The 12,614-nt window shown below is 34.8% G+C and overlaps 1 protein-coding gene across 1 annotated transcript in view; it reads left to right on the top strand.

Moving 5' to 3' along the window:
- AGTPBP1 (ATP/GTP binding protein 1) overlaps positions 1-12,614 on the top strand; it is a 185,611-nt gene that overhangs the window by 85,900 nt on the left and 87,097 nt on the right. The window contains exons 12-13 of the mRNA XM_012812988.2: positions 3,800-3,897; positions 7,391-7,507. Coding sequence (XP_012668442.1) covers positions 3,800-3,897; positions 7,391-7,507 — 215 coding nt within the window. The remainder of the gene's footprint in view (positions 1-3,799; positions 3,898-7,390; positions 7,508-12,614) is intronic.

Below are 12,614 nucleotides of genomic sequence, written 5' to 3'. Positions count from 1 at the left end.
GGACAACATTTTAGGGAAATATAAATAACTGAAATTTACAGTACCTGAAATTGAATCAAGTTTCTTCAATGAAGACACCAAATGCTGTTTATTTCATAGATTAGTTCTCTCATTGTTCAAGAAATTTTCCTATGCTTTATTTTCTAGAGCATAGAACTAAAAGGAAAGTTTAGAAGCTAGCATGATGCCAAAAACAAAACCTGGTAAGAATAATCTGAAGAAAACCTACATATCAATGTCACTCATAAAATAAATAAATAAAATTCTAAAATACTAGCATATTGAGTTGAGCAGTATTTTTTTGAATAGGCCACCTTCACCAAGTAAGGGTTATTTTTAAGAAAGTATAGGTCAAACTAAGCAAACTAAATGATCATCTATCTTAATAAATGCCATGAAGACATTTCATAAAAATCTTATCATTTCTAGATAACATTTCTTAGGGCAATTGGGAATATTTCTTGGGCAGTGCCTGTGGCTCTTAGAGTAGGGTGCTGGCCCCATGTACTGAGCGTGGTGGGTTCAAATCCAGCCCTGTTTGGCCAAACTGCAACAAAAAATAGCCGGGCGTTGTGGCGGGTGCCTGTAGTCCCAGCTACTCAGGAGGCTGAGGCAAGAGAATCACCTAAGCCCAAGAGCTGGAGGTTGCTGTGAGTTGTGACACCACAGCACTCTACCAAGGGTGACAAAGTGAAACTCTCTCTAAAAAAAAAAAAAAAGAAAGAAATCAGGGAATATTTCTTGAGTAATATCTCTGAATGAGATATTATCTAATTAAAATTAATAGCCAACATCAAAAATATTAGAGATGCCTCTCTAACCATTATTATTTAATATCATTTTGAAAACTAGCTAAATTAGAAGCATACAACCTGTTTTAACTATTAAAAGTGAGATAAATAAACCTGAATCTGTGGAGGAGATTACTGTGTACATAGAAAACTAATTATAAGGAAACATGGCTTAGAGGAAAAAGTTCAATAAAATACTCATTATAAAAAAAGTGAATAACATTCAGTAGTTTTCCTATGTGTGTATATATACATATCAACAAAAACCAGTTAGGAAACATAAAGGGGAAATAGATCATATTTATAGGAATAATAGCAACAACAAAATAAACCATTTAGAATATACTTTCCAAATCCTTACAGAAAGTGCTGACTCATTTCTTCTTATGGTTATGCAATATAAATGTACCAATAATTTATCTAACTGCTTTCCTGTATTTATTACTTATTTCTTGTTATATCTATTTTTACTATAAATGAGTCAAGGACATTTTGATAACTAATAATAATTTGGTTCATATTCCCTGGTTTTAATTGTATGATTAAGCTATAATAATATTGTTACTAATTGGTGATGATATACGAATAGATCTTTGGAATAGAAAAGAAAGTCTGAAATACTCTAAACTCTATGGCATTTCACATTTGGAGTATAAACCCCAAGGAAAATATCCTATAAAGCAGCGGTTGTCAACCTGTGGGTCACGACCCCTTTGTAACAATGAAATACATCCTGCATATCAGATATTTACATTACGATTCATAACAGTGGCAAAATTATAGTTATGAAGTAGCAACGAAAATATGGTTGGGGGTCACCACAACATGAGGAACTGTATCAAAGGGTCGTGGCATTAGGAAGGTTGAGAACCCCTGATAAAAAGGAAAATATCAGAAAGATCTGACTAAAAATTAAAAACATTTTCTTTCTCACTCTAAACTGCATTTTCTGCTCTTCCTGTCCAAGCAGTCTTTTGTTTGCAATAGGCTTTTCTGAATTCAATTCTTTCTTTTTCCTAAGAGTTCTTTTTTGTTCCTTTTCTTTTTCTAAATGTCAGTTTCCCCCCCATTTATCCATGATTAATTGCTGTGAGGGCATAGGTAGGTTATCATCTACAGTATATTCTGAATACTTATTTTTTGCTGTCGACGTCTAAGAAGAATTCGAGGCAGCTTAGTATCTGCATTAGTTAGGATAAACTAAATCTGCTGTTATAATGAGACCCAGAAGCACAGTCAAACAGAGTAGTGGTAAACATTTTCATAATACGTAGTCATTGCCTGGCAATGTATATGTAATATATGAATACATATATTAACTCCTTTGATGCTCACAAGAGTACTGTGAGTAGGTATCACCATTTTATAGATTAAAAAACCTAAAACACAAAGCTTGGTCAAGGTCAAATAGCTAGGAAGTGTGGGAGCCGGGATTTGAATCCAGGTACTCTGTCTCCAGACCTCCTTTGCTATTCTGCCACAAGGTAGTTTTTTCCCTTCACTTATCTTTCTAGAAGACAGACAGGTGGTCCTGGATTGCAGACTCCGTTCCATTAGGTCATCAGAGGAAACAGATTCTCTTTATTTTGTTCTTCATCTCTTCTCTGATGGTTTCTTGTGTACACTGGAAAAAGGGGAATGAAAGAAGATGGAGGAGAGGTCAGTTTTGTTTTTAAAGGACATGACTGGGGACTTGGATTCATCATTTTGCTTCCTATGCCATTGGCCAAAATTTGGTCATCTATGTGGCTCTGTCTGCAGCAAGGGAGGCTGATAACCCTGTAGCTAAAACTCAGGGGTTCAACTTCCTAAGAAGGAGAGAAGAACAGATACTAGGGCGGTGTCAGTTAATAATCTTTTCTATAAGTCACGTTGGAAATGGAAGTTAAAAGAGTTTGGAAAAATACCTTTAAAATTGTTTATATTTTGCTGAAAAGCGTTTGTTCCTTCACTCAGAAGCCTCAAAGTAGTCTTCTGCTTTTCTTCTTTGGCTTCCCCACATCCATGGTCTCGTGTCCTTTTACATTCTACTCTCTGAGTTTGTCTTTATTGCATCTTTTTTCTTCTATTATTACTGTATTTGTCCAGGAAGTTACTGGGTTTTTTTTCATATTTCTGGTCTCTGTCTACCTATAATCTTCTCCTCTCAGAACTGCCAGAGCGATCTTTTGAAAATGCCAGTTGAATCAAGCCATTCCTTCTTGAAAATTCTCAGTGCTTATCTTTTGTAGGTTAAAAGTCTGAAATATTTGGCTTCCTGTATCATATATTTTATTTTCTCATCTTATTTTGCCTTCAATACTTCCCTAAGCGTATTGTGCATCCTAGTCATACTTAACTTTTCGTTATTTTCCAAAGATATCTTCTAAATGTCTTATTTTAGAAGTGATCAGGTATCAACCCTGTTGCCCCAAGCAGCTTGCAGTTAGCTGTGGCATACTCGGCCTTCCCGTAGGACTTTGAAGTTTATGCTTTCATTAGTGTTTATCTTCTGGAGTAAAATTGCTTATTTACTCCTTTCTGTTCTTGACTCTGTGAACTCCCGGAGGGCAGGGACTGTACTTACACATCTTAAAAAAAAAAAATTCCCAGCACACAGCATAGTATATGGCACATGATTTCCGAAACAAATAAATGGGAATTGAATTATAAAGGGATGAAGCAAATGATTGAAATTTATCTTAAGTAGGAAACAGACTGATTAAATCTGTTGCAACATAAGGCATTATTATTTTTTTTAAAAGCAAGAATAGTGGTAAAAATCTCATTTATTTCTATGGTGCTTTCCAAATTTTAAAGCCCTTTCATATATTATCTCATAGGTTTTTGAACAGCTAGCCTCAGAGACATTTTTAATGAGAACTCTTGTTTTCTTTTTCTTTGGTAATTGAAATTCTTTATGTATACGATATACTTTATGTGTACTATGTATATAACATTCTGCCTTTGGATGTGCATGTTGTAGAATGCTTACCTCTGACCTACTTATAGCACATTTTGTGTCATAGTGGATGACGTAGTAGATGAGAGTGATGACAACGATGATATTGATTTAGAAGCTGAAAATGAAACCGAGAATGAAGATGACTTAGAGCAAAATTTTAAGGTTAGTATAAATGTCCTTAGCCAGCTTTGTGAGTGTACAGTTGTAAAGTAATGATTGGATCAGTAAGTATATATAATGGTAAATTAATTTGTTTTGCCCACATTTCTCTCTCTCTTTTTTTTTTTTTAACCATGGACAGCTATGTAATTAAAAGGGCACATAATGTTGCTTTAAATCTACTGGTCTGAAAAAGGGCCTTAAAGTAATTTATTTTTACTCTCTCTGACCAGAAAGATTTTACCTAACCTTTCGGACTTACATTTGAAATCTAAGGGAGTCTAAGGAATCTAAGGAAAGTGATCTGAGACTGTATTTGTGGCAACATATTCCAAAATGCATTACCCGTTGTCACAATTTGGGGGGGGGGATAAAAAAAGTAGGAATATAGTATATAACTGATGCGTTTAGTGAAAACAAGTGTTTTAGTTAATTGGATCCATAATTGGAGAAAAGTGTTTATTTGAGAAAATATAAATTATCATTTTACATGAGATGTTAGGTAAAAGAGGCAGGTGGCTTTTCAGATTTCCATTACAATTCTGGGAGCCTAGAAATTCTATATTTTGCTTTGTGTGTAGTAGTAGAGAGGGCCACTTTGGCATCTCTAGAAAAATGATTTTCATTTGTCAGCTGTTTAGCTTATTGCTGTCTGTCTTTCTTTCTTTCTTTCTTTTTTTCTTTTGAGAGAGAAGATTAATTTGGCTGTTGCCTGTTTGGGTCTTTTTTGTCTTGCAATGCTACATTAAAATTGGAATATACTGAGGATTTTGCTCTCTTTGGGGGTGGGATTTAAGATACTGGAAGATTTCTGTCTTAATAGCATTTATATAAAACATTTTCATAACTACCAAATGTGATTACCAATGCAAACTTTGGCAAAATTTTCAGTTTAGCCAATCTGGGTTATGTTATATCTGTAACCTGCCATCAGGTATTGCATTTAGTTACCTTGTCTCTTTAGTCTCCTTTAATCTGGAACATTTCCAAGATTTGTCTTACATGGACATTTTTGAAAAATGTAGTTGTTGGCTTGCATTATTCGTTGGGATTTCAGTGATTGCTCACATTTTTCCTGCCTTACACAGCAGTTATAATAATAATAAAAAATACATTGTATTTATTGAACACTTAACTGTGTATCCAAGCTCTTTCTGTGTATACATAGAAACCATAAATCCTTAATCATCTTGAGTTGTAAGTAGTAGAAGTCCATAGAAAGTAGAGGCACAGGGATGTTCTGTGTAACTTAAAAGAGTGCCGTGGCACTAGGGTTCTGAAAGAGGTGGAGTGGAATGTCCACTCACTTTTTTACTATATTATACTAAAGTATTTTCTTTAAGAGCTATGGAATTACTACTAGCTTTTGAGACTACTGAGTTGTATTATCTTTTTTTTTTAACCACTGACGTCTTTTACCTCATTGGTTGTTACATCCACATTTTCCTTAATTTTTCTTTTTTTAATCTAAATCTCATGAATACTGTGCTGCTTCAGGTGACCTGCTACACTGTAGCAGGTATAACATTATTTGCCTTCTGTTGTGATTATAGTCATGTAGACTGTTTGTTCCTCACCATAGTGATTCCACTTTTTTTTTTTTTTTTTTTGTGCCCCAGAATCTAGAGCGCATAGAGAAACCTAGAGCTTTTGGAAGGTTCAGCTCCAGATAGTCACAGCTTGACCTTATATAAGCTTCACTGCATTCTTTGTTCCTTCCTTAATTTCAGGGGACTTTTAGAAGAACTTTAAGGAGTGGTAGTAGTTTTTTTTTTTTTTTTCCCCTGATGAGCTTGTAGGTAGCTTTTCACTTATCTTTAGATTCCCTGCTATTGAGCTGTTAAAGTTTTCTTCCCTCATTATTCTTGTTTTCACAGGTATTTTTTTCAGTAGCTACTATGTAAAGCTATAGTTTACAAAATAATACTGAATATTGAACTAATGTGTTTAGTGAAAAGAATACCTTTGTAAATTGCAGTAGAACCTCCAGAGTTGACCACTTCCTTTCAGAGACTGGTCATGTGCCACATGCACCTATTTGTACAGGAGACCTAGTTTCTTATGTTGATCACCTACGTCTGTTGACCATGTCTGTATATTGTTACAGTCCCTTAGGTGGTCAACTTCCAAAGCTTCTACTGTATTTCATTTTGGAGCCTTTATTATTTGATGTTAATTAAGAAAATTATTACATTATTGGCTCATATATGCCTTAAGATGAAATTACATATTCATATAGTAATAATTATGAAATAATGATTTGGTAATTGACATGATACTATTTAGATAAAATCGGTCTCTTATGGAAATGAAGACAATCTTTTTATATTGGTTAATAAATAATAGTTGCATTCTTGAGCATGAAGAAATAAATATGTGGTATGTTTTTACTTTTAAACTACTAGTTAATATGTATAAATATAGTCAGATATGTGTATATAAGTCATTTTAAGGACTGAAGTAGAGTAGAATAAATTTGTAAGGGTAAAAAATAGTTTACTGTGACAGTAAGTTAAATACAAAGGATAATTATGGTTGAAAATTAATTATGTGGTCTTAATGTATGTTTACCTATCAATGAAGATAATGATGAATTTGTATTTGTGTAAGGACAGGGCTATTGAGGATCCCAGAGGATAGCTTCATTAGTTGGTAAACTGGCACTAGCCCTCCTATCGTGGGGTGCACTGTTAGCTCTTCTATAAAGAGCATGTAGACCAAATTGACCCCAGACACATATCTTGTTTCTGGAAGGACATACTTTTCCTTTAAATTCACCCTCTTCTTTCCCAAAGGGGTGTGGAAATCATTTCTGGCTATTGTTTCACTCCTTCCTTCCGCTCCATCCCCTCCAAAAAACAAACAAACAAAAAACCTCCAGAGTTAATGGTGGCACTGAGCTTTTTAAAGGAACTTCATTTACTATGCAATATAAAAGTATGTGATAATCATTAATCTGTATGGAGGCAGTGCATCATACTGGCTAACAGTGGATGCCCTGGGATCTGATGACTTTTGCATCCTGGCTTCTCTATTTACAAGATGTATAATTTTGAGTAAGCTGTTTAACTTCTCTGTATCTCATTTTCCTCTTCATTTAAATGGGAGTAATGATACTGTGTACTTCACAGTACATAGTGTTCTTATGCAAATTACCTTAGCTAATATATATTAAATGCTTAGCACAGTGCTTCATATATTTTCAGTGCTCGGTAAATGTTAGCTCTTTTGATGGTCACATTATCATACATATGCATAGGTTTTTCAATTTAGTTTTCTTAAGTTTTACTGTCCTTTAATATGAACAAAACGATGGCAACTTCGGGAGAATCCGAGAACATACTTAGTCTTGATCTTGACACAGATTTTTTTTCTACCATAAGGAGCCCATCTCCAATTATATATAATTAATAACTTGGAACATTTTAAGTCTACAATACATTCTATAATTATTTGTTTTGTTTTAACTGCTAACATGCTGTTTCTAAAATTTCAGAATGATGATATTGAAACAGATATTAACAAACTGAAACCCCAGCAAGAACCAGGACGATCAATAGAAGAACTAAAAATCTATGAACACCTTTTCCCTGAGCTTGTTGATGATTTTCAGGTATAAATATAGAAAATTCAGCATCTTAAGTGATTTTAATAGAAAGTTATTTTTTTTCTCCCTTAGGTTTATAATCCCCTTTCATTTGCTTTTTGTTTCTCTAAAATGAAGCTAATCCTGCTTTCTGTGAGTGACACTGGATAATTATGCCAATATTCTGAGCTGCAGCTGGTTATAACCTCAGTAAAATAAGGGAGATGACTAACTTAACTTTACTTTTTTTGTTATACCTTTCCATCACTTTTAATTAACATAGTTTTTTCTCTTCTTCTTGTATTCTTTAAAATGACATTTTGGAATCTTGTCACAGTGTTGCATTCAGGTTAGGGGGGGTGAGAGCTAAAAGAGTACTGAATTAAACATGTAGTCCCAAGAATGAGACTTCGTCTCTACTAAAAAGAGGAATAATTAGCCAGGTGTGGTGCTTACACCTTTAGTCCCAGTTACGTGGGAGGCTGAGGCAGAAGGATTGGTCCAGCCTAGGAGTTTGAGGTTGCTGTGAGCTGTGATGATGCCATTCCATTGTACTCTAGTCCAGGTGACAGAGAGAGACCCTTTTGCAAAACATACACACACACACACTTTCTCCTCATATTTCACTATGTGAATGTGGTGGGAGAAGGAGGGAGAAAGAAGGAGGAACACAATTTAAAGTCTCTAAATCTAAATTAATATATAAGAAGAATGACTTACTAACATTTTTTACTCTCATTTATTTACTGACTAGTTAGTCAGCCTGGATTAAATTACACAGTAAAGTTGGCCGAATTGTTGTCTATTAGTAGAACTGGTTTCTTATTCTGTTGTTGACTTTTGGTGGCTTCTTGGGTAAGTCTTTGAAATTGCTGTGGATCTTAAAGTGTAAAATAAAGAGTTTGAACTAGGTAATCTCTAAAGTTTGTTTAGTGCTTGCTGCAAACCCTTTTGCTTTCCAAATTCCATGTACTTAATTCTCTGAAACAAAAAGACTTTAATATGGAGTAATAGGTGAGAAATAAAAAGAGAAATTTTTTGCCAGCTAATACTTAGATTTCCCCCTTTTAACTAATTACTCAGTTATGTAGGTTTGTCTTGGAAACTTAGGAGTGCTGGATGCAGTAGAAAGTGCAGCAGCCTCACTTTCCCAACCCCTCCCTGCCTCCGCCCTGCTGTCTTGGGACTCCTAGATTTGAGGTACTGTGAAGTCAGGGGAAGTAGAAGCAGGGCAGGAATGAAGAAGAAAATATTTATTAAAAAAAAAAAGAAGAAGAAGAAGAAAAGAGAAAGAAAAAGAAGGCAGAAAGAGGCATTTGGGAGAAGGTAGAGGCTGATGTTCTTCCATTCAACTACAGCAGCTACACAGATGCTCTTGTAGCTTATGAGTGCCCACTGACAGCCATCTGAAATAAAATGCCCAGAGACACCACACACTGCTAGATCAAGGCAGAAAAATATTGTGAAAAGGGTTTGGGGAGGGAATTGATTATTTTGTGAAGAAATCACAAGAGATACATTCCAAGACCCTCAGTGGATGCCTGAAACTGAGCCATATATATTTTGTGTTTTTTTTTAATGTGATAATTGAGATGGCTACTAAGTGACTAATGGGTAAGTAGCGCAGACAGTGTAGATACACTGGACAAAGGAAGGATTCATGTTCTGGGCAAGATGGGCATGTTATGATTTGTGGTTTCATTATACTATTGAGAATGGTGCATAGTTTAAAACTTTCTCTGGACTTTTTCATTTAACATTTTGGACTGTTGTTAACCCCCAGTAACTGAAACTGTGGAAATCAAAATCTTTGCTAAAGGGGACAACTGTAATGTGATTATAAATTATAATTTTGATGTGGGACTAGAGAAGAGTAATTTTATAATGGTTGTCAAGGCCAGGATTTTGATTCTCATTCTTTCTAACAGCCAAGTTTTCTTTGTCTTAGATTGTGATAAGTTGTTCTTTCATGTCTGTGTTTAGATTCCCTGTTTTCTAATCATAGTTCATCTCCCAGAATAGGCTGACCTTGATGGTTTCCTACATGGCACCATATGAACTACTTCTCCTACATCTGTGGTAGCATAATGATATTTATCAGATGGACTGTGGTTATATTATTTCTTTATTTCCTCTTTTATTTTGATTTTAAATTTTTACCAAACCCTTCTTTTCCTGAGCATATATTTTTGAAATTTATCCATGTTATTGAATATAACAAGAGTTCTTTCTGTATTATTCATATGTATTTCCTTGTGTGAATATACCATAGATTCTTTGTCTCTTCAGTTGTTGATACTAGAATGTCTGCAGTTTTAGACCTTTTTGGACTCTTTTGTGAATAAAGTTGACACTGACACTTGTGTGCCAATGTTTTTTTTTTTGTGAAAATATTTGTTCATTTCTTTTGGGTAAATACCTAGAGCGACAATGCTTGGTAATGTGTATGGTAAGTGTATGTTTTTACTTCATAAGAAACTTTTTCTGGTAGCTTTTAAGGTAAGATAATTTTTTTTGGTGATGATGCTCTGTAGTTTTCTAGTAATGTTGACTTAAGTATGGGTTTTCTTTTTTAAAATCCCGTTTGGGATTCATTATGTTTAAATTCTGTGAGTTGTTTTCTCATGGATTGAGACAGAATCTCACTTTGTTGCCCCTGGTAGTGTGCTGTGGCATCATAGCTCACAGCAACCTCAGACTTTTGGGTGCAAGTGATTCTCTTGCCTCAGCTTCTCATGTAGCTGGGATACAGGTGCCTGCCACAGTGCCTGACTATCCTTTTTTTTTTTTGTTTGTTTTTAAAAGAGACAGTGTCTTGTCCTAGCTTAGGCTGTCTCTAACCTGTGAGCTCAGTCCATCTGTCTGTCTTGGCTTTCCAGAGTGCCAGGTGTGAGTCACCTAGCCTGGCCCTTGGAAAAGCTCTTCATTCTCTTTTTCAGCTCCTACCTCTGTGACTTCCCTCTCTTTTCTCTTTTTGTAATTTTAATCGAATGTAGACATTTTTACTCTCTTCTGTGTCTTTTAATCTCTTTTTTCTTGTTTTCCTTTTCTTTGTCTCTTAGTGCAGCATTGAGGTAGTTTCATTAGAACTAATTTCCAGTTCCCTAATTCTCTTTTTGGCTCTAATTTGTCGTTAGAAATATCCACTAAAAGCATTTAATGTTGTCGTATTTTTGATTTTTAGAATGCTTAAAAATTTGTTTCATCAGTTTTTTCTTTTTCATATTTTATTTTTTTAAAAACATGTTAAATACAGTATTTCTTAGTGTGAAGTATTTTTAGGTCTTTTTCTGTATCTGTTGTTTCTTTTAGTTCTTCTGACTTAATTGTATGTTTATGGTTTTTTCTTTTGTCTGTTTTTTTTTTAAACTGTGAGCTACTTTTTAAAAAAGAATTTGTAGAAATTCTGTAGAGATTTGAGAAGTTGTGTTGTTTTTGACAGGTACTATTTTAGTTTTCTAAAAACTGTCCTTTAAAGCTTTAGAAAACCCATATAATGTGAGTGTAGGCTGCAAATTCATGTGATACAATGGCAGGCTGTGGGTACAAATTTGTGAGTAGTGCTGTTTGTCACCATCTTGGTACTGAAGTTTAAGATCGTTGGCTTTTCTTGCTTTCTTGAGGGGGAAGATGGTAGAGGTATTTCTGGGACTTGTATATTGAAGGTTTAGTTCTCTAACTAAGGTTCCATCTTTACTCGGGGAGAATCTTCTGTTAGTCTCACCACCTCTTCTGTTAGACTCACCACCTTATGCCCATTCTGGGTTTCTCTCCTTTTCTGCATGGTCTTTGAGATGGGGAAACCTATTCCCAAGGTCACTTGGCTTAGCAAATATTTTCAAAGTGAAAGCCAGCACCACCACTTAAAGATCCCATCTTCATTTAATCTTTCGATCTTTATCCTTGCCGCCTTCTCCCTTCTTGACATACTTACAGATGTTACATAAGATAGTAAAATGGTTTAAATGGGTATGGAAGGTGGTTAAATAGTCCACTGTGTTTCCTACAAAAAGTGTTTTTTTTTTCTTTGTGCAAATTTACTACCCCATCAATCTTTTATTTTTTTTTGCAATTTTTGGCCAGCGCTGGGTTTGAACCCGCCACCTCCGGCATATGGGGCCAGCATCTTATTTGAGCCACAGGCGCTGCTCCCCATCAATCCTCTTATTGTAGAACCACCAATTTCCTCCTTAGTGCCTCCACTGTCTGATGTAAATCATCTTCGAATCTTTGGTTTTTATACAATAAGCATTCAAGGAATTAATTACAAAGGAAAAGATTCTTAATTTTGACTATTTAATATGTGTAAAGAAGACCCATATTAAAAGATGAATCCCAGGGCAGTGCCTATGGCTCAAAGGAGTAGGGCTCTGGCCCCATATACCAGAGGTGCCGGGTTCAAATGTGGCCCCTGCCCTGGCCCAAAACTGCAAAAAAAAAAAAAAAAAAAATCATAGATCCAGAAAGATGTTTGCAAAAATAGATTAGCTAGGGGATTAGTATATGAGGGTGATCCAGAAAGTATCCAGCCAGCTGTGCCTCTACTTTCATATTATGTAGCCGGATACTTGCTAGATGACCCTCGTATATGTGTGTATACATATTTTAATGTGAAAAAAATAAGTGCAGCAAAACAGGGAAAACCCTGTATTCTAAGAATAAACAAGTTGCCGATGTGGAATTGCAACTGGTTAACAGACACAGAGAAAATTGTTTGGTTTCTAATAGTCAAAGAAATGCAAATTAAAATAGCAGTAAAATCATATTCCTTATTTGCCACAGTAGAAATTTTTTAAAAAAACCTGTAATACCTAATGTTGGCAAGGAAGATACTCTCACATACAGTTATTGGGAATGTACATTAATATATTTTTGGAGAGTATCTGAGCAGTTTGTATTGAACATTAAAATTGATTATAATGTCTGACCCTATAAATTTCATTTCAGTGCTTATGAAATCATCCTAAACAAAGCAAAAACATTTTGTAATAGGATTTTCATTGTTATTTTGGAAATAGCTCAGGTACACACTTTACCTTGATAAACCCTTGGCTAGACTTACCAGAAACAGAAAAATAAAATGTTTAATAACTACAGTCAAAAATGATAAAGGGGAAATAAAAACAGATAACAC

The sequence above is a fragment of the Otolemur garnettii genome, unplaced genomic scaffold (genome assembly GCF_000181295.1).
Source record: "Otolemur garnettii isolate 467f Iridium unplaced genomic scaffold, OtoGar3 scaffold00006, whole genome shotgun sequence".
NCBI lineage: Eukaryota > Metazoa > Chordata > Mammalia > Primates > Galagidae > Otolemur > Otolemur garnettii.
This window is presented reverse-complemented; position numbering and strand designations above follow the sequence as displayed.